This window comes from Xyrauchen texanus, chromosome 17 (genome assembly GCF_025860055.1).
Source record: "Xyrauchen texanus isolate HMW12.3.18 chromosome 17, RBS_HiC_50CHRs, whole genome shotgun sequence".
Taxonomy (NCBI): Eukaryota; Metazoa; Chordata; class Actinopteri; order Cypriniformes; family Catostomidae; genus Xyrauchen; species Xyrauchen texanus.
The window spans coordinates 33,112,498-33,135,395 of NC_068292.1; the positions used below are offsets into that span (position 1 = coordinate 33,112,498).

Sequence of the window (22,898 nt, forward strand, 5' to 3'; positions counted from 1 at the left end):
TGTCCACTGTGAGAGACATAATCTAAAAAAAAAAATCCAGAAATCACAATGTATGATTTTTTAACTTTATTTGTATGATACAGCTGCAAATAAGTATTTGAACACCTGAGAAAATCAATGTTAATATTTGGTACAGTAGCCTTTGTTTGCAATTACAGAGGTCAAACGTTTGCACACACTGCAGGAGGGATTTTGGCCCACTCCTCCACACAGATCTTCTCTAGATCAGTCAGGTTTCTGGGCTGTCGCTGAGAAACACGGAGTTTGAGCTCCCTCCAAAGATTCTCTATTGGGTTTAGGTCTGGAGACTGGCTAGGCCACGCCAGAACCTTGATATGCTTCTTACAGAGCCACTCCTTGGTTATCCTGGCTGTGTGCTTCGGGTCATTGTCATGTTGGAAGACCCAGCCTTGACCCATCTTCAATGCTCTAACTGAGGGAAGGAGGTTGTTCCCCAAAATCTCGCAATACATGGCCCCGGTCATCCTCTCCTTAATGCAGTGCAGTCAGCCCTGTCCCATGTGCAGAAAAACACCCCCAAAGCATGATGCTACCACCCCCATGCTTCACAGTAGGGATGGTGTTCTTGGGATGGTACTCATCATTCTTCTTCCTCCAAACACAGTTAGTGGAATTATGACCAAAAGTTCTATTTTGGTCTCATCTGACCACATGACTTTCTCCCATGACTCCTCTGGATCATCCAAATGGTCATTGGCAAACTTAAGACGGGCCTTGACATGTGCTGGTTTAAGCAGGGGAACCTTCCGTGCCATGCATGATTTCAAACCATGACGTCTTAGTGTATTACCAACAGTAACCTTGGAAACGGTGGTCCCAGCTCTTTTCAGGTCATTGACCAGCTCCTCCCGTGTAGTTCTGGGCTGATTTCTCACCTTTCTTAGGATCATTGAGACCCCACGAGGTGAGATCTTGCATGGAGCCCCAGTCCGAGGGAGATTGACAGTCATGTTTAGCTTCTTCCATTTTCTAATGATTGCTCCAACAGTGGAGCTTTTTTCACCAAGCTGCTTGGCAATTTCCCCGTAGCCCTTTCCAGCCTCGTGGAGGTGTACAATTTTGTCTCTAGTGTCTTTGGACAGCTCTTTGGTCTTGGCCATGTTAGTAGTTGGATTCTTACTGATTGTATGGGGTGGACAGGTGTCTTTATGCAGCTAACGACCTCAAACAGGTGCATCTAATTTAGGATAATAAATGGAGTGGAGGTGGACATTTTAAAGGCAGACTAACAGGTCTTTGAGGGTCAGAATTCTAGCTGATAGACAGGTGTTCAAATACTTATTTGCAGCTGTATCATACAAATAAATAGTTAAAAAATCATATATTGTGATTTCTGTTTTTTTTTTTTTAGATTATGTCTCTCACAGTGGACATGCACCTACGATGACAATTTCAGACCCCTCCATGATTTCTAAGTGGGAGAACTTGCAAAATAGCAGGGTGTTCAAATACTTATTTTCCTCAGTGTATATATTTGTAGCATGTTTGGCTGAGAGAGCACCTGTCTACTCTTCTACCACTGAGTTTGCTGGATGCTCTTGAATTCTAAATATACTTGCTGTGATAGCAAATCAACATAATGACAAGTCTTTGTTATGCTGAGCAGATATATTAGGTATTAAAGGAATGTTCTGGTTTCAATACAAGTTTATAAGCCTCTGTAATATGCTGTCAGTTACCACAGAAAATAACTTTGACTTATCCTTAGTTTGTAAAATCAAAATAATATTGTTTTTGCAGTAAGGGGGGCGATATAAATGTTCAAATACTTTTTAAAGTATAGTTACACATAATACGGCTTAACATGACACTAGTGTGATAATGTCATTAAAGTTACATTCAGTCTTTTAACTCTTGTAATGACCATGTAAAGCCCTATAATCCCAGTAACATTAACACAATACACACAAGCAAACTGCCCCTCCCGGCTGATTAGAATAATTCAGGGCTGGGTGTGTGTCCTCATGGCCCGTCCACGCTATTCTCCTTGTCACACTCCTCCACCAACCGACTCTGGCCGGGGAAACCTCCGGCATGACGTACTCCCCTACCCTCCTTTCCTGGGGGGGGGAGCTGTTGTCCTTCCAGCTGTCCATCTGCTGGCAGGTCTTCCCCGCCTCTCTGGAGCCCTGGGAGAGACGAGGAGATGGAGAGGGGAAGAGCGAAGGGGAGAGACAGAGAGAGAGGAGAGAGAGAGAAAACTTGCTTGCCAGTCCCTGGACACGCCATCGCCTGGTCCTCAGTCACTCCTCTGGTGGATGACAGCTGCTCCTCCCCTGGCAGATGGCAGCGAGTCCTACGACCCCTGGGGTAGAGAACGGCCCCTCCCTTCCTGGCAGATGGCAGCGAGTCTTCCGACCCCTGGCGGATGGAAAGACTCCTCCCCTTCCTGGCAGACGACAGTGGAGAGGACTCCACAACAGCGCATCCCTCCTCCTTCCTGGATTTCAGCACCAATGTAAAGGGTAAGGATGAGCAAGAAGGAGGCGGGAGCCGGCTGAACAGTCAACAAAACTTTTAATGACATAAATCATCTTAAATCAAAAATCTCTCTCTCAAACTGGTGCTTCCGGTTCGTCTTTATCCCCCTCCCGGCTGATTAGAACAATTCAGGGCCGGGCGTGCATCCTCACGGTCCAGCCATGCCCTCTTCCTCGTCACAGCCATATAACATATATATTTGTTTTCAAGCCCTCTGGAATACCTTGCCCAATAGACTTCCATTGTAAGTGCATTTACTGTAATCGTGCCACTTTTTTTTTTTTTTCTTTTTTTTTTTCTCCTGTAGTAATCAACAGCATGCCTCTGATGCTGTCAATAAAGCTTAACTTGTATTGAACATTTCTTTAAGATATTCCTGACACAAGAAATCAGTATAGACCATGTAAAAACACTTCAACAATATCTGGTGAATAGTTTGACTACAGCTCAACTCCATTTCCATTTATTTGAAATAAGATCTTAATCACAGATAAAATCTACATTGCACAACTTCAGTAAAACCACTGGGGTTTTTTGGTACAGTTAACTCAACATATTTAATCAGAAAGTAGTACACCAAGATGCTCTGTTCAATTAAAATATCTTATACAAACAGGTTCAGTCTGACTAAGATCTATGTTGTATTTTTAGTCACTACATTGAAACTCCAAAATGTATCAATGACGAGTTAGTACAGCCTATGAAGTGTTTTCAGAGTGGGGGTTTCCACACTACAAACTAGAGGAGTTTGTAAGTCACATGACTCAGTTATTCACAATGTATTGATATACAGTACTTTGCACATAACCTGACTTAGACTGAGAGATTTGGTCAGCGTGTTGCACCCTCAAAGGCGTCTTCCTGTTTTTGAGAATGTGGTAAGATTTACAAAATGTGACATCCCCTCTGAATTACTCTTATCCACGCGCCCCTGTCAAGTCAGTGAAAATCGCAACAAGTACACTTTTGACTTCCCTGTACACACACTTTCACTTTGTAGTGTGGTACGTACAAAGATTTTAGTACTTCACACCGCAAATGTTGTGTTCATTTTGCTTAGCTATGCATACATTTTTTGATGGGCAAATCTGACAATTGAAAAGTTTAAACTAAACATTTTGTGTATATTCATTATATTTACATTTAACCTCTTCAAGACTGTAAAGAAAACAGACCTGGGAACTAGTCACCACACCTCTAAATTTTTTTTTACCTGAGTAGTGACTTAAACTGGCCCATTTTCCTCTCAGCAAGAAAACGCATAACGGACAAAAGCAGCAAACGGTTGTGCTGCCATCTTGTGGTTGATAAAGGTATCAAGGGGAAGCGAAAAATAGTAGGTTTGTTACATGGCACGAATATGGTACAAAATACCCGTTTCAACAAAGCATCAGTGAAAAGATGAGCTTTAACTTAAGAAAACGTTGTTTGTCAGCATCAAGGTCAAACAAAATCTATAGTTTTATGTGGTTTACCACCCTGTTCACAAAATGTGTTAAACTGAAATAGCTTTTCAAGTCAAATTCATGTTTTATATTTCATTAACACCTAAATTTAATGTAATAATTGACATTCGTAGTTAAAGTTTCTAACAAAATAGATACACCAGAATGGGTTGCAGATGTACGCTAAATTAAAAGGGATAGTTCTCTTAATAATGTAAATTCTTTCATCACTTACAGAATGTTAGCCTCAGTCACTATTAACTTTCAGTGTATGGATAAAAGCTGAAAGTGAATGGTGACTGAGGCTAACATTCTGCCTTACATCAAAATAAAAGTCGTATGGGTTTGGATCAACATAAGGGTGACAAAATTAAAAAATTTTGGGTGAACTATCCCTTTAAATTATCACTAAGTAGGGGCAAGCTAGTAAATACTTCTCATGCTATGTTAGTTTTATGGTAGATAGTACAGTAGTTTAGTTTTAAAATGCCATGTGATCAATTCTGACAATCACAAAATAAAAAAAAAAACATATTAAGTATGGATTCCACATCATATAATCTGACAATAATGAGGTCAAGACAGATCTAAAATAAATCTAAAAAGAACCACAAGAAAAGTTCCAGAAGACTTCATATTATTTATTTGAAATTTACCGAGTACGCTATCAACGTATGTACTCTACTTGTAGAAAAAACTCCAAAAGTAGAAACAACAATGAAGACAGACAATGTAAACATCAACACGATATAAAAGACAGGCAGAGTGTATAATGGCAGTAATTCTGTTATGCATTACATCTATAAAGTATGGCGGATGAGTAATGGTCTATGGATGAGGTGTCCGTCTGGAGTGATCCCCAGCTTGGAGGGCGAGTTCTAGTGTTTATCTGAAGTTAATTGAAGAAAATGAGCTTCATATAAAAAAACATTCAATTTGCCCTTATTGAAGTAGGCTGAAAAAATATACAATAACATTAAACTGTAAAAAACAAGGCCAACTGTCATACTGTCCCCTGTACTGTTTCAGTCAAGGCTGTGGCAGGGCCGCGAACATATGAAATGTTTTGTAACGGTACTAATATAACTGTTAGCAAGAACAACCAAGAGGACATCATCCATAAAAAAAACAGGTGTGATAGTGCTAAAATGTATCAAAAACTGATCACATTACAACCTGGTGCATATTTAAATGTTTTGGAAGGGGTAGAAGTCAAGGGCCAGAAAGAGAGACTGGTTCAAGTGCCATAGAGCTGAACGCCCTGTTTCAGTTTGTCAATGTGAAAGGTGAGTTTGAGGGCGGGCCCCATTTTCAGGCCCATATATTTATCCAAAACTGATCACATTACAACCCCGTGAATCCTGAAATGTGTTGGAAGGTGTAGAGGTCGAGGGCCAGAAAGAGAGACTGGTTCAAGTGCCATATAGCTCAACGGTCCTGTTTCAGTTTGTCAATGTGGAAGGTGAGTTTGAGAGTGGGCCCCAATTTCAGGCCCATATATTTCATCATGACATCACTTCGGAGCAGAAGGAGAGCTTTTCCATCGATCTCCTGCAATCAGAAAAAACAATGTGAACACCAGGAGCATTTTCACATTATGGCAAAAACGTTGACATAATTATTGTGAGTAAATGATGAGAGAATTTTCATTTTTGGGTGAACTATTCCTTAAACTTACGTGTTTGCGGAAGAGGTCTGCATGTGGTCCGAGCTGAGGGTCAATGTCTCTGATGAAGTGCATGACATCCTCCACTGTCCACAGGTTGGGGTCCTGTCCACTGGGCCGCGGACTTTCTCTCGAGCTCAGATGACGGTCTGAACCTGTTCAGAGGGTTTTCAATATCAAATCAATACCTTCTAATGAATCCAGTATGGATAAGTGAACTTTAAGGTCAATAAGTTGTTCACATACAGTAATTGCATTTAGGCATTCGATAAATAAGGTATCAAAATTATAAAATATAATCATTCTGGGTTAGTGTGTGTACCTGTGGAGCCCAGACGATGTAGCTGCCCTGGTGAGCTGCTACTCTGAGAGAGAGGACGCATTGACAAGCCGAATCCAGGAGACAAATGTGCTTTCTCTAAGACCTCTAAGCCGCCAACCCCGTTCTGCATCAGGAATGGCTCTGATCAACCACAAAGATCACAAACACACCACCACTTTAGGGTAAATAGTTAATGTACAACCCTGAGTTTCAACTGTATGTAAATATCTACAGTTCAATGATGCTGTTAAATGTGCACTCAGTAACGTTTTGTTTGTGTCATCTTGGACTTACAGTGTCACCTAGTGGTGTGGATGCAGCATCATTCAAAATCAAGTGCAGCTTTAAGCAGTAGAACAGTGAACAATACCTTCTAAAGCGAAACGATGGGTTTTGGCTATTTTGTGAGGTACCGCATTGCTGTTGTAGGTGTCGTGCTGGAGGAATCTCTTAGTTCCTCGACCAGGTCCAGAACTCAGACTTTTTGTAAAGTTCCTCCTCTCTACATCCCAAGGAAAAGGAGAACAGACTCAAGATCCTATTCTTATATCCACCAACGGTATATGTCTGTACTACACAATCGTAACCTCAAAAATCCCAATAGAAATCATTGACAGCAGGCATGTTTGTGTGCATGAGCGCTGACCTGTGTATGGTCGGCTGTCGTAGTGAACTCCTCCCAGGGGGACAGGCTGATTGCCAAACAGCAGGTCACAGTGCAGGTTGTGGCAGAGTTTCTCAAGGAAGCGCAACACGTACGTCACACTATTCACTGCTGGCAATGTAAGAGTGTGGTGCTGTTGCTCAAAGTTAGCTGTGGAGTCAAATAGGAAAAGTTTAGGTTTAGCTCAGTTTCCAAACCTAGTGAGCTGCCTTCATAGACAGCATTTAATGTATGCTACCGCCACATAGGATGTTCAAGGTAGGCAACTTAATACTGCCTACTAAAATGCTTGTATGGCAGCAGCGCTTGTATCTTTTGTGGAGACAGTAATACTAAAATGTATTGTGACAAGCTTGATTAAATAAATCCAGGGTGGCAGACGAATTGAGAGAGATGCTGATTATAAATATATTTAGAATTCATTCAATACTGAAAAGTATCTATAAAAATAGTTGACATTTAAAAAAAAAAAGGGTTATATTTATGCAAATCAAGGTTCCACACACATCACCTGGATTGAAATCAATTGTGAGTTGAGTCTACTATGCGTTTCGCCTTCACATATTACCTAGGTAGAGCATATTAAATAGGGATGTGCATGGATAGTAAACATTTGTTAAGAATAATATAACATTTGTGCGAATATTCGGCACTATTTGAATACCAAAATCACTATTTGGTTATTCTACATGTGCAATTGAGGTTTGGGTCAGTTTTTAAAGTATAGGTTGAGTTAGGGGCTGTTCAAATATGCTATGGTGTGCATCTGCGCTGTTTTTCTATATTCTGTTAACATGCGCTGAATGGACGGCTTCAGGTTGCAAAACGGACTTCATGTGACTGTTAAACCATTAAACATGATTCCAGTTTGTTTTTCACCCGCAAACTTTCAGCACTTGATAAACAATATGACTGTTTTTTCCCTTTTACTCTGGTGTGTATATTTACACATAATTAGTGATGTTCAATGACATTTGATTTAAAATAATGTAAAAATAAAAGCACCACGAAGAGGCTATTTTACCGCAGCAGTGTAACTCCATGCACATGACAATACTTGCATTCACAGCCTCACGGATATTTTTACCTGCCTCTGTTATTTACATGACAGTTTGATTATTTTTCTATGAATTTAATGTGACATTTTATCATTTGAAGATATATGTATTGTGCTATTTAGGCTCCTAGCTCACTGTGCTCTTTATTTTTTGCTATTTTGAGTAGTGTTTGAGGAAATTAATTGCAATAAATGTTCTTTATTCCCACGCCCTGACGAAAAACCGATAACTGTAAACTTTCGTTATACATTGAGGTAAACCGAATGCTAAAAATCGTCACTGTGCACATCCTTACTTTCAAATCAGTCACTTATGAGGTTTTATTTCAGATAAGATGCTACATTGTAAGGCAGATGCTAATGTAAGACGTAGGCAGCGAGGCAGCTCACTATGTGGAGATTTATTGCAATTGTATTACAGAAATTAAAGTTTTTTTTTATTAAGGGGCAAAACATTTTTTTGGCATTTTTACCCTTTGTAAGGATATTATTTTCTAACCATATAAAAACATAGCATGCCATCTATTTATGTAAAACACTTCATATTTCATACACCAATCAGCCACAACATTAAAACCACCTGCCTAATATTGTGCGGGTCCCCCTTGTACAGAGCAGTTATCTGAGTTACCGTAGACTTTGTCAGTTCGAACCAGTCAGCTCATTCTCTGTTGACCTCTCTCATCAACAAGGCATTTCCATCTGCAGAACTGCCGCTCACGGGATAATTTTAGTTATTGGCATCATTCAGAGTAAATTCTAGAGACTTTTGTGCATCTCTTGTTGCTGTTTTGGAGGCACGAGGGGGACCCACACAATATTAGGCAGGTGGTTTTAATGTTGTGGCTGATCGGTGTATAATGAAATATATAAAAGTTAGATAACGGATTTGCCTCTAACTTTAAAATATTTTAGGCATTTTTGTCATAATCCGTGGCATATCTGCCCCATGCCCTGGTTTATTTCTAACCCTTGTGCTTGATCATGTCTGTGTGTGCTGACCTGATATGAGCTCTCCTCCATGTCCTGGTTTGAGACTGGAGAAGACAGTGCTCTGGTTATGTGCACAGTCAACACAGGCCTGGACACACTGCTGCAGCACTGAGGAAGCTCGACCAGGTCCAAAGTGATCCGGTAAAGACTGAATTCGCCGTGCATCCAGGTGGGGACCAACCTTCCCATACTTGTTCAGGTACACACACACTACGACACACAAATTACTGCAAAGTCAGCAAAATGTCAATGAATACTGTTGATTTATAACCTCTTATAATTGTATCTCTCTGGCTATTGTTTTTTTAAATTATTATTATTATTATTTCATTTTCCTATTTATGTTGCATTGTTGTTGTTTTACAGTAGGCTACTTCTGAAAGTATGCATATTGTTGTTGGCATTATAGGGATTGTTCACCCAAGAATGAAACTTCTCTCATCATTTATTCACCCTCATGATATCCCAGGTGTGTATGACTTTCTTTCTTCAGCAGAACACATTTGAAGAAAATTTGAAAAATATCTCAGCTCAGTAGGTCTGTGAAATGCAAGTGGATGGTAATTTCACTTTTGAAGCTCCAAAAAAGAACAGTCACCATAAACGTCATCGATAAGACTCTGGAGGTTAAATTAATGTCTTCTAAAACTATGATTATTTTTTGGTGTGAGAAAAGATCAATATTTAAGTCCTTTTTAACTATAAACCATTTCTCCGGCAAACTTCAAGACAAGGGAGTGCAGAGATCACTTGGTCTCTCGTGTGACGTATTTGCATTCCCATGTTATGGACGTAATCTCACGTTCTCCTCTTGGTTAAGACATCCAGCATAAGCACACAAATGCACCATTGTGAGTAAAGAAACAGATACAAATACAGATCTAAACCAAAACTTAGTTATAAACAGCACTGCTGTTCCGGCTGTATCACACGTTCGTTAGTTCTCACGTGAACATGCCAACACAATCACGTAACGCATACTTAAATACATATTTATGTTTTTCACACCAAAAGCAATCATATTGCTTTAGAAGACATTAATTTAACAGCTGGAATTGTATGGATAATATTTATACTGACTGACTGTTCTTTTTGGAGCTATACAAGTCTAATCACCATCCACTTACATTTTAAGGATCTACTAAGCTAAGAATTTTTTCTATTCTTCTTCAAATGTGTTCTGGGGAAGAAAGTAAGTCATACACACCCGGGATATCATGAGGGTGAGTAAATGATGAGAGAAGTTTCATTTTTGGATGAACGAACCCTTTAATACATTTCTAAGAAAAAAAAGAGAAAAAGAAAAAAAGAAATACTGCAAAGTTAGGTAAAACGTTACATAAGGACTGAAATGTTTTTTTTTAAATGCAGTGGGTTGAATTGTAGAGTATCAAAAAAACGAAATAAACTAATTTATTTTCTCTTTGGGTTAGGGCTGGTGTCTAAATTAGTCTGGTGAAGAGCAGGATGCTCGAAAACATTACTACTCATATTAAAATCCTGCTAATGGGAATTTTGTTTTAGGGGTGCATCTCCTTTGTTTCTACTTTTGGACCTGGCGTATAAATTATTTATGAATCATGGTTAATGAAATTTTTTTAGTTTCAGCTCTCACTGAGACACGTGCAGTACCTGTAGGAGCCTGTAGGGCAGCGCTGGGAATGGTGGCGTTGTCCAGCGGAACCGAGCTTGTGTCTGGCTCTGGCGTGCTACTGCTTGGGGAGGTTGGCATAGGGTTGGGCAACAATCTGGGCTTTCTCTGTATGCAAATAGACACAGTCAGGGGGAAGTTGTTTACTATAAATAACAATGCATCATTGCCTCATAAATATCAAACTATGGTTCCTTTGATTTCCAACAATAGTCCACTGAAGCTGAAAGAGTCACACCTTGCTGCCAGGTTTGGGGCCTCTTTTTTGGGGATTTTGATAGGTTCCTCCAGGTTCTGCTGCACTTTCTGGGCCCAGTTTGATAGCAGTCTGCCTTTGGGTCTACCAGGACCTGCAATCGCCCCTTCTAGCCACACCGCCCCCTTGGCCCAGCCCAGCTGAAAGACAACATAAAAGATCAACATAAACATATTTAAATCTTGTAGAATATTCTATAATCTGTTAACACTACTTATGTTTGGCTAATATCACCATTTATTTATTTTTTACATTTCTTCAATTTACTTAAATGCCTGAAAAACCCTTAGCGTAAATTATGCTGTTGTATTATAATTGGTATCATGAATTGTGAAATTTCACTCATACTGCAACTGACTACTGAAGTTTTTGTATTATGACAACCCTAGATACCGATATACCTTGCTTCCTGGTTTGGGGCCTCGTTTCTTGGGGATTTTTATAATTTCCAGTTCCTTGTCAGGCTGGTCTTTCTCAGGACGAATTGTTTCTCTTTGTCCCCAGGGCACAGTTAGTTTGCTTTTCTTGCGGCCAGGCTTACATTTGTTCTGGGGTGGTGGTTTGCCTGGCATAGGGGGCATACCTAACCCATCTACACTACTGTCTGGCAGGGCACCAGGTGCACCTGGTGTTTTCGGTAACCCAACTGCAAAAGAGAGATAAAGAAAATGACTGATTAATGTAACAGCTGATATACTTATGTGGATATGAACTGGAAGTGTCACTCAAAAATGAAAATTCTGTCAGAATTTACTGTCATGACTTTCTTCTGTGGAACAACAATTGGAGATGTTGGGAAGAAGAATGTTAACCTCAATCACCATTCACTTTCAATGTATGGAATAAAAAATGCAATGAAAGTGAATGTTGACTGAGGCTAAAATTCTGCATAACATTTTCTTTTAGGTTTTGAAACAACCTAAAAGAAGGGTGAGTAAATTCATTTCAAGTTTTCATTTTGGGTTGAACTATTCTTTTAAGTGAAACACACATCAATCTGGGAAATATTCTACAACGTTCTGCTATAAGTATGAGAGAGTGAAGAGGGTTTTTTGCAGTTGTGCTGACCCATTTTCTTTGAGCCATGTTAACAAAGACACAAGTTTTGTTACACATTTTTGGTGCCGTGTCCTCTAAAGTGCAAAGATAAAAAGCAAGAAAGAGAAAGCAAGCAAACAACAGGAAAAGAAGACAGACAGAGAAAGAGAGAGAGAGAGAGAGAGAGCAATAGAGAGAGTGAGAATGAAAGAGATCCTGGAGAACAGAAAAATCAAGATAAAATGAGAAGTTCCCACACCTTAAAAACAGCACAAAACCGCTATCAAAAGTTTGTGTTTAAGATGAAAAAAAAATTGCATGTTTGATTCAAAAGTGAGTAAACAAACACTAGAAAATGAAATTCAACCGAAACCTGCAGAGCAGAGCTAATACACACATACACACACACACACTTACAAGCCCAACACACCTGTAAACGAGGCCAGGATTGCAGTTTGAACACATCCAACTCAGAAGAGTACACTACCTCACTGAAAGAGGGTCTGTTCTCGATCTTACACTGTGTGTCAATTTGTGGCGTCTATTTCTCGAGCTCAGTTCACTTCCTTCCTGCCCCTTAGTTTCAATGTGCTCTCAAAAGCCTTGCAAAGTCTGTTGATAGTGAGATGATGAACTGAGATGGTCCTTCTAGTACTATTAACTCTGAAAGTCATGTGCAAATGTGGTGGAGTTTGTCCTCGGTCTGTCACAGATTGATATGTTTTATAGAATGACCAGACCTTGCTTGCAAGACTTTCAAAAAACTAAGAAAATAAGTAACATAAGTTAAATACACATTCTATAAGGTTTGAAATAATATGTTTAGACATTTTCCTATTTTCCCTTAAATATACATATATTCACAATCAAAACACTATAATTATTTACTTACCCCAAGTTGCAGTGTGCTAGGAGCTTGAGTACCTTGTTAGAGGCATGATAAGTTTTCTCTCTTTTTCCTTCTGACAAACCTGCTGGCCTTGCATGGTCACAATTTCTTTAACCCTCCACTCTCATCACACACTTGTTGCACCATCCCTTCAAAGTGAGGCCCACAATTGGGCACAGAGTTTTCAGCTATGCCAGCTGGGTGGATACCAACCTCTTGTAAACCAAAATTCTGAAAAACTCTTGTGTTCTCCCAGCTTTACTTTCTATCAAACGCATTAATTGCTTGAAAGAATGGTTCACCCAAAAATGAAAATTCTCTCATTATTTACACACACAAATGCATCATGCAATCCTAGATGTAAATGAATAAATAAACTTTCTTCCACAGAACACAAAGGTTTTTAGAAGAATACCTCAGCTCTGTAAGTCCATACAATGCAAGTGAATAATGTCCAAAATTAAAAGCTCAAAAAATCACATAAAGGCAGTGGAAAAGTAATCCATACATCTCCAGAGGTTTAAGCCATGTCTTCTGAAGCGACCTAATCAATTTTGGGTGAGAACAGTCCAAAATACAACTCTTTTTCAGTGTACATCTTGCCATTGCAATCTTTTGGCACAATCATGATATAAAGCTTGATTACACTTCCTAGTGCTTGATGCATATGCAGACCGCTAGATGGTGCTATAGGAAGTGTTATCGAACTTGAAATCATGATCGCCAAGAGACTGCTGATGTCAAAATTTATAGTGAGAAAGGAGTTACATTTTGGCCTGTTCTCACCCAAAACCGATCCATTGAGGAGCTTATAAATCCAGAGCAAAGAATTGAGCCACCAAAATTATTGCAGACCCCTTCCAATCTAGCCATCATCTGTAATGGTTATTCCCTGAAAAACATGGCAAAGCCAGTGATCAATAATGATTCTGACTTTGATCAGGCGAAAGGTACACTTTCTTGCTCTGGTAAAAAAAAAACATCACTTTTAAAATTATGAACACTCCTCTCATTCAGAAGACACAAGAAGGCAACACTCTTAAAGTTGCACCAGTAGTGATAGTGTTATTAGCACTGAGCAGTTTATTTCAAGGTGTTCTTGTACATCTTATCTACTTCCTGAATCTCTGTGCCTGAATGCTAATGTCATCTAAGCAGATCAGAATCAGAGAGAAACTGGATTTATACTGAGTGGTCCACACCTTTAGTGCCTGGCGGCTGCAGGTTGTCTCCAGTGAGTGCACACCAGCCCACAGGGAAGATGTCTCTGGAATCATAGCGGCAGTAGTAATCAAAGGCACCCCGCCAGCCATCGAAGGTGACCAGCACCTCCACGCCTCGCAATGCACCCACTGTGGCAGGACAGATGAAATGAGGGTTCTTCCTGTCCACTGCCTCCAGCTTCATCCCCACCTGAAAATTGTTCTGCTCTGGGGCAGGCGGCTCCTGCTAGGGGGCCAGAGAGATAGAAAGAATAAGTGAGAGATTTCAGGTCATTATTTATTTGTAAAGCACTTTTCACAATCCACATAATTTCAAAGCAGCTTTATAGAAAATCATGCCTTAATGTCTTTGGGATGTGTGGCTCCTGTTAGGGACCAGGGAGATGGAAGGAAAACTGTTTTTAGCATGGTTTGTTGTATGACTACTACCTACATATTGTACATAGAAGATGCAAAGAAATACTTTAGGCTGTTTATGTCAAGTCAGCCTGAACACTTTTGTATCTGTGTGTGTTTGTTTGCTGTTTATGACAGGTACCTTGTGAAAGATGCGAGCTGGGGCCATTTCTGCTCCATTAAGTGTTTTTAATAGGAACATGGGCCAGGACGACGCATTCAGACGAAAACCTAGAGAACAACATTCACAGTCTATTATCAATCAAATGTTACGAAAACACATGTTTAGGAAGGGAAGTTTTTGTATTGGTAAATTGTTGCTAAATTAATAGTTTTGTTCCATTTAGTTGCAGTAGTTACAGTGTAACTACTATTAAGTGCATATTTCAGGTGCTGTGTCTTGTCACTATTTATTTTCTGCTTTTTACTTATTTTAAGCCACCTAAGCTTTTTTGTTATTCACTTAAATAATTTTGGTGTTTGAATTAAAGGGATAGTTCACCCAAAAATGTAAATTCTCTCATCATTTAATCAACCTCATGCCATTCCAGATTTGTATGAAAAATTAAGATTTTTAAAAGAATATCACAGTGTACTCAGCCTACTCATCCCGCTCCAAGCGGGAATCGAACCGGCATCTCTGACATGGGAGGCAAGTGTGCTAAAAAGGAGGCTAAAGGCTACTAGCGTCAGCCACTAGTGCGTCTCCTGAAGCCAGGGAGACTCACTCCCATCCGGGTCACAGCACCACTGTAGACTTTAGCCTCCTTGTTGGCAGGACCAGTGGGTAATTTAAAACATTTTGGTACCCATTCACTTGCATTGTGAGGACCTGAGATACTGTCTAAAAATCTTTGTTTGTGTTCAGCAGAATAAAGAAAGTCAGTCACATTAATAAAAAATGTCTTAAATAGTCAGAGTAGTTCAAATTAATAGTTCAAATTAATTTGATTAATATGGTGAACACTGCATCATAGTATAGTACAAAAATGTTATTTAAAATATTTTTAGATTAAGCAATGTATAGTGTCACACTGCTGTCACTGCTTGTCATGTTAGTTACTGAAGAGCGAACCATATTGTTTTACAGGGCTTTTACATGACATCAAGAGGACAGTAACATACCTCCCTGACAAGAGACAATAGTTATTCAACGACTCCTGAAAGGTCATTAATAGACTATAAGCATCCAAACTATTGCAAATAAAGCAATGATATTTACTAGAATAAAGGTCCATTTCGAACCACTTTCATTGAGAATAGGACAACATACTGTACATGTCAAGAGCCAACCGACTGATTCAAAAATTATTTATGCAACATTTGTAGTCTTTCTTACCTAGTGGTGGCTGTAGCATTCCACCATTTTTCTCGCAATTCCCGATAGGCTGGATTTCAGAGGAGTCAACTAGACGCCAGAAATCATTCTTGTTGTCGCTGCCATCCAGTCGCAGGCGGAGACGAGAGCCGGTCAGGCCCACCACGGTGGCGATGCAGGTGGATGTAGTGTTCCTGGGATCCTGAGCTTCCAGCTTCATACCTGCCTTAAACTCGTTCACCGGAGGGGTAGTGCTCTGAGGTGAGGTAGAGGTCACTTCATATTTCTTATGTTCTTCTGGTAGTGGAATTATCTTTGCCACTTATAATTAGTGCTTTCAGCATTGAGAAGATCTCACCTGTCTGAAGCAGCGAGCGGGTGCAGCCATCGCTCCTGTCTCTTTCAGGTACTTATCCCAGCAGAAATGTCCTTAAAAATAGGTAAACAAGTCAGCAACAAATGACTCTTCAAATTTAAGGCTTTTGCCTTCATTCATTTTACATTTACATTTATGCATTTGGCAGACGCTTTTATCCAAAGCGACTTACAGAGCATTTATTACAGGGACAATACCCCCAGAGCAACCTGGAGTTAAGTGCCTTGCTCAAGGAAACAATGGTGGTGGCCATGGGGATCGAACCAGCAGCCTTTTGATTAACAGTTATGTGCTTTAGTCCACTACACCACCACCACTCCATTGGTCATTCCAAGTTTGAACCAGCATGGCTGTCTCTCAAAATTATGGTTTACCAAAAATATTTGCAGTTGGGCATAATCTAAACCTGGATAAATTAAGGTTTATCATAATATCTAGATACTAACTCTTCCCAGACTGTTTTCAGATAGAAATTAAGGGTATAAATGCTGAATTTGAGCATTTAAGTACAGTGGGTGCATCTGACTCAAAATAAGTAAAAAGTATCAAAATAAATAGTTTATTAAATCAGTTTTGTTTATTACCTTGGTACTGTGATGGCACACTAGAGGGGCGACCACTGCGAGCATGTTTGATCCGTCTACCATCTTTCCAATCTACAGCTACAGTGAGAGGAAAACAATTTGAGATTGCAAATCACCATGACCATCTTTACGTAAATGATGCAGAATCTGTCACTTCACTACAATTACAGCTCGCATAAACAGGATCACAAAAGTCGACCTACTCTTTCCGATTTCACTGTGTGTGATCAGGCTGCACACATTATAGACTTGCTCTTACATTTGTAACTGCATCTGGACACAAGCTACAGTATACAGTTAGTTCCTCACAGCTCTTATTTATGTACACATATATGTATGAAAATAAACCTGGAATCAAAAAGTTTCTAAAGAAAGCAGACTACATGGCAGGTAGACCAAACACTTATTGAAAATCAACGCAATAGAAATGGATTGCATCAGTATGACAGCATGAAATGGCCCTTATTGATTGCATCTTGTTTCATTGTCAATAGCAGTTGTCAATTCATCAAAAATCAATGCATGAATTATAAAACTACTTACCTTTCTGTGGTAGGGGTTTCTTCATAATCACGCTTTATTTCGTACCTCTCTATGGAAGTAAAACACAAAACCAAAAGATTTCAAATCAAAAGGTCAGAAAATAACACTTTAAAATCTATCTATCTATCTTTGCAGGTTAAACTTGACTCCCGCTGGAGATTCTCAAGTCTTTCTTGTTTTTTTGTAAGTGGTTTGAACTGTCCCTAAGCAAAGTGAATGGGTGTGCTATTCAGCTGTGACTGTTCACCCATTCTTCACATGCTAAACCGTTAACCATGAACCACTGCCAGAAATATTCCCCCAGTAGAACAGAACTAGCCAAAGGGAACGAACAGGTCATTTTTTTTACACTAAATTAATTATTTGTCAATTTCCTGCCTAGAGTGACTCAATGGGTCGTTGGGTTAGATGCGTAACAAACAGCGATGACCCAAGAGGTCAATGTAAAGTGATAAACAACAATCTACGCTTAAAACACCTATAATTTTACTGGATATTCACAGCCGTTTATGAGCAACTGAAAAGCATAAACAACATAATAATGGAAAGAAAATAATATCGTAAATACAAATATCCCGTTAAGCCACGCGTATTGACTACAGGCATGAAATCACTGTTATGGGAAACGTTTATAATAAATCAAAGCTATCTTATTCACGCACTGATCAACTCAAAAACTCTTTAATGCCAAGAAGCTATATAAATAAAAATAATTGCAAGCATACAAATACCTAAATCCCGTAAAACTGTGTTGAAAGATGGCTCCCTGTTTCCCAGTTTTTTTTTTTTTTTAGATCTGTGTTCAAAAGCAGAGCGCCTTTGAGCGCCAAACACACAGTCCCTCCCTCTCCATAAATGACAGCCAGCAGTCCCCTTTCACTGGGACAGCAGTGCACTATTCCGCCTCAAACAAAGTCTTGATTTATATTCTTTTGTACATTTTAAATAATGAAAACCCCATTGGAGCTCAACTCCGGCATCTTAACTAAGAAGATTTAAAAAAACAGCATACATATATCCCCACTCTTTCAAATTCCATAACAAACATGCTGCTATGCTACTTAGCATCTTGACATGTTTCATGTTACACAGGGGCAATTTTTACATTTCTCTAAGTTATAATGCGCTCAGTCCAAAAATATAAAGTAAAATATACCTATTTTAGTCAGTGTTACTATAAGGCAACATTACTTTAGTTGTATGTACAGTACACATTAGCCAAATGCTAATATATAGCAACTCAATGAGTCACTTTTTGTGCCTTTTCCTCCAAATGTATCAATTCTAAAGTTATAAAGTGGTGTAGTAACTGCAACGCGATTGTTACGGATGGTAGGAAGGGGACTATTTACCTTGCGCGGAAAGGTTTTTGTGTAAATTCTCAAATGTGAGGGTTAGTGTTTATCCGCCATGTTTTTAGTGCGCGTGTAGTCTTGTGTGTGTCAGTACAGCGCGTGGAGAGGGGAGGGTCTGCACGCGACTGCACGGAACGATAAAGACCACTATCGAATGGGTCAAGAAGGCAAAAGTTGTTTATCTAGCTGTCTATTTTATCGTTTGTAAGTTTGTCTGTTTACCACAAAGTCAAAAAACGAAACAAGTTTCCTTTATATTTTATTTACTACAAAGGCATAGTAAAGACTAAATAGCTGGAACAAAAAGCAACGAGATAAATTGTTATAAAATATATTTTCCCCTCGACTGTGGTTTACTTATTAAGAGAGAATGTGGATATTTTTCTTTACATTACCCACATATGTTTAGATTTGTTTGATTTATTTATAGTTTTCCATTCGTTTAACAATCGTATTGAATTCAGGTAATTTTTGACTTGGGAGAGGTAAATAATAATTTTTAAATACAACCTAGTTTTTAGTACAGGAGCCAAACTTTGTGACTTTGACAGGACTATCAAAATAAACACATAGATTTTTTGAACAGATGATTTGATGTTTAGATTCTGACTACTGAGTTGTTTTGCATCAGTTATTTGAAAATCATTCAAATTACTACTCATTCTCAAATTAGATATTGACATTTATTTTTACATGTTATATTCAAATATTGCATCAGCTGAACCTTGATAAAACAAAAAACAAACAAAAAAAATAATATATATATATATATATCTCTACACATGTGTCACAATGGTTTGTCTGTAGTTAATGTATATTTTGAATTGGCAAAGAATTTCTTGTCAGTAAACATGCCAACTATATACACTCCTCACATTTGTGTAAATATTTGATCATATCTTTTCATGTGACAACACTGAAGAAATGACACTTTGCTACAATGTAAAGTAGTGAGTGTACAGCTTGTATAACGGTGTAAATTTGCTGTTCCCTCAAAATAACTCAACACACAGCCATTAATATGTCTAAACCGCTGGCAACAAAAGCGAGTACAAAATTGGGCCCAAAGTGTCAATATTTTGTGTGGCCAACAGTAATTTTCCAGCACTGCTTTAACCCTCTTGGGCATGGAGTTCACCAGAGCTTCACAGGTTGCCACTGGAGTCCTCTTCCACTCCTCCATGACGACATCACGGAGCTGGTGGATGTTAGAGACCTTGTGCTCCTCCACCTTCCGTTTGAGGATGCCCCACAGATGCTCAATAGGATTTAGGTCTGGAGACATGCTTGGCCAGTCTATCACCTTCAACCTCCTTTCTTTAGCAAGGAAGTGGTCATCTTGGAGGTGTGTTTGGGGTCGTTATCATGCTGGAATACTGCCCTCCGGCCCAGTCTCCGAAGGGAGGGGATCATGCTCTGCTTCAGGATGTCACAGTACATGTTGGCATTCATGGTTCCCTCAATAAACTATAGCTCCCCAGTGCCAGCAGCACTCATGCAGCCCCAGACCATGACACTCCCACCACCATGCTTGACTGTAGGCAAGGCAAACTTGTCTTTGTACTCCTCACCTGGTTTCCGCCACACACACTTGACACCATCTGAACCAAATAAGTTTATCTTGGTCTCATCAGACCACAGGACATGGTTCCAGTAATCCATGTCCTTAGTCTGCTTGTCTTCAGCAAACTGTTTGCAGGCTTTCTTGTGCATCATCTTTAGAAGAGGCTTCCTTCTGGGATGACAGCCATGCAGACCAATTTGATGCAGTGTGTGGCGTATGGTCTGAGCACTGACAAGCTGACCCCCCACCCCTTCAACCTCTGCAGCAATGCTGGCAGCACTCATACGTCTATTTCCCAAAGACAACCTCTGGATATGACGCTGAGCATGTGCACTCAACTTCTTTGGTCGACCATGCAAGGCCTGTTCTGAGTGGAACCTGTGCTGTTAAACCGCTGTATGGTCTTGGCCTCCGTGCTGCAGCTCAGTGTCAGGGTCTTGGCAATCTTCTTATAGCCTAAGCCATCTTTATGTAGAGTAACAATTCTTTTTTTTTTCAGCTCCTCAGAGAGTTCTTTGCCATGAAGTGTCATGTTGAACTTCCAGTGACCAGTTTGAGGGAGTGTGAGAGCAATGACACCAAATTTAACACACCTGCTCCCCATTCACATTTCAGACCTTGTAACACTAACGAGTCACATGACACCGGGGAGGGAAAATGGCTAATTGGTCACTTTTATTGCCAGCAGTTTAGACATTAATGGCTGTGTGTTGAGTTATTTTGAGGAGACAGCAAATTTACTCTGTTATACAAGCTGTACACTCACTAATTTACATTGTAGCAAAGTGTCATTTCTTCAGTGTTGTCACATGAAAAAATATAATCAAATATTTAAAAAAATGTGAGGGGTGTACTCACTTTTGTGAGATACTGTATGTATATATATATATATATATATATATAGAGAGTTACAATATGGTTTTAGATGAAAAACTTTGGGTTATATATACAGTATATATATATATACACTCACCTAAAGGATTATTAGGAACACCATACTAATACTGTGTTTGACCCCCTTTCGCCTTCAGAACTGCCTTAATTGTACGTGGCATTGATTCAACAAGGTGCTGAAAGCATTCTTTAGAAATGTTGGCCCATATTGATAGGATAGCATCTTGCAGTTGATGGAGATTTGTGGGATGCACATCCAGGGCATAAAGCTCCCGTTCCACCACATCCCAAAGATGCTCTATTGGGTTGAGATCTGGTGACTGTGGGGGCCATTTTAGTACAGTGAACTCATTGTCATGTTCAAGAAACCAATTTGAAATGATTCGAGCTTTGTGACATGGTGCATTATCCTGCTGGAAGTAGCCATCAGAGGATGGGTACATGGTGGCCATAAAGGGATGGACATGGTCAGAAACAATGCTCAGGTAGGCTGTGGCATTTAAACGATGCCCAATTGGCACTAAGGGGCCTAAAGTGTGCCAAGAAAACATCCCCCACACCATTACACCACCACCACCAGCCTGCACAGTGGTAACAAGGCATGATGGATCCATGTTCTCATTCTGTTTACGCCAAATTCTGACTCTACCATCTGAATGTCTCAACAGAAATCGAGACTCATCAGACCAGGCAACATTTTTCCAGTCTTCAACTGTCCAATTTTGGTGAGCTCTTGCAAATTGTAGCCTCTTTTTCCTATTTGTAGTGGAGATGAGTGGTACCCGGTGGGGTCTTCTGCTGTTGTTGCCCATCCGCCTCAAGGTTGTGTGTGTTGTGGCTTCACAAATGCTTTGCTGCATACCTCGGTTGTAACGAGTGGTTATTTCAGGCAAAGTTGCTCTTCTATCAGCTTGAATCAGTCGGCCCATTCTCCTCTGACCTCTAGCATCAACAAGGCATTTTCAGCCCACAGGACTGCCGCATACTGGATGTTTTTCCCTTTTCACACCATTCTTTGTAAACCCTAGAAATGGTTGTGCGTGAAAATCCCAGTAACTGAGCAGATTGTGAAATACTCAGACCGGCCCGTCTGGCACCAACAACCATGCCACGCTCAAAATTGCTTAAATCACCTTTCTTTCCCATTCTGACATTCAGTTTCAAGTTCAGGAGATTGTCTTGACCAGGACCACACCCCTAAATGCATTGAAGCAACTGCCATGTGATTGGTTGATTAGATAATTGCATTAATGATAAATTGAACAGGTGTTCCTAATAATCCTTGGTTTTGTAGTAAGGTGAGTGTATATATATATATATATATATATATATATATATATATATATATATATATATATATATATATATATATATATATATATACTGTATATATAACCCAAAGTTTTTTTTATCTAAAACCATCTATATATATACATACACTGGTGGCCAAAAGTTTGGAATAATGTACAGATTTTGCTCTTATGGAAAGAAATTGGTACTTTTATTCAACAAAGTCACATTCAACTGATCACAATGCATAGCCAGGACATTAATAATGGGAAAAATTACTATTACAATTTAAAACATTTCAGAACTTCTTAAACTAAAAAGAGTTCTCATCAAAAAATCCTCCAAATGCAGCAATGACAACTTTGCAGATCCTTGGCATTCTAACTGTCAGTTGGACCAGCTACTCAGATGACATTTCACCACACGCTTCCAGTAGCACTTGCCATAGATGTGGCTGTGTTGTCGGGCACTTCTCACGCACCTTACAGTCTATCTGATCCCACAAATGCTCAATGGGGTCTTTTCCAACACCTTTCCAATTATCTGTTTTCCAATGTCTTTGTTTCTTTTGCCCACTCTTTTTTTTCAGTTTCAAAAGTGGCTTTTTCTTTGCAATTCTTCCCATAAGGCCTGCACCCCTGAGTCTTCTCTTTTCTGTTGTACATGAAACTGGTGTTGAGCGGGTAGAATTCAATGAAGCTGTCAGCTGAGGACATGTGAAGCATCTGTTTCTCAAACTAGAGACTCTGATGTACTTATCCTCTTGTTTAGTTGTACATCTGGCCTTCCACATCTCTTTCTGTCTTTGTTGGAGCCAGTTGTTCTTTGTCTTTGAAGTATAGTACAGAAGACTGTAGTGTACACCTTTGTAT

At 39.5% G+C, this 22,898-nt stretch overlaps 1 protein-coding gene across 1 annotated transcript; it reads right to left on the bottom strand.

The window, feature by feature from the left end:
* Nucleotides 1-4,574: 4,574 nt before the first annotated feature.
* Nucleotides 4,575-18,351, bottom strand: LOC127658172 (polycomb protein SCMH1-like). The gene is given in 18 exon segments (XM_052147316.1): nt 4,575-5,498; nt 5,626-5,768; nt 5,936-6,076; nt 6,306-6,437; nt 6,582-6,749; nt 8,659-8,859; nt 10,282-10,408; nt 10,539-10,567; nt 10,570-10,696; nt 10,958-11,202; nt 13,686-13,929; nt 14,046-14,135; nt 14,245-14,333; nt 15,442-15,676; nt 15,779-15,849; nt 16,381-16,458; nt 16,924-16,972; nt 18,276-18,351. Coding segments are annotated over 17 exon segments (2,268 nt in total). The 5' UTR covers nt 16,949-16,972; nt 18,276-18,351; the 3' UTR covers nt 4,575-5,375.
* Between the last annotated feature and the right edge of the window lie 4,547 nt (nt 18,352-22,898).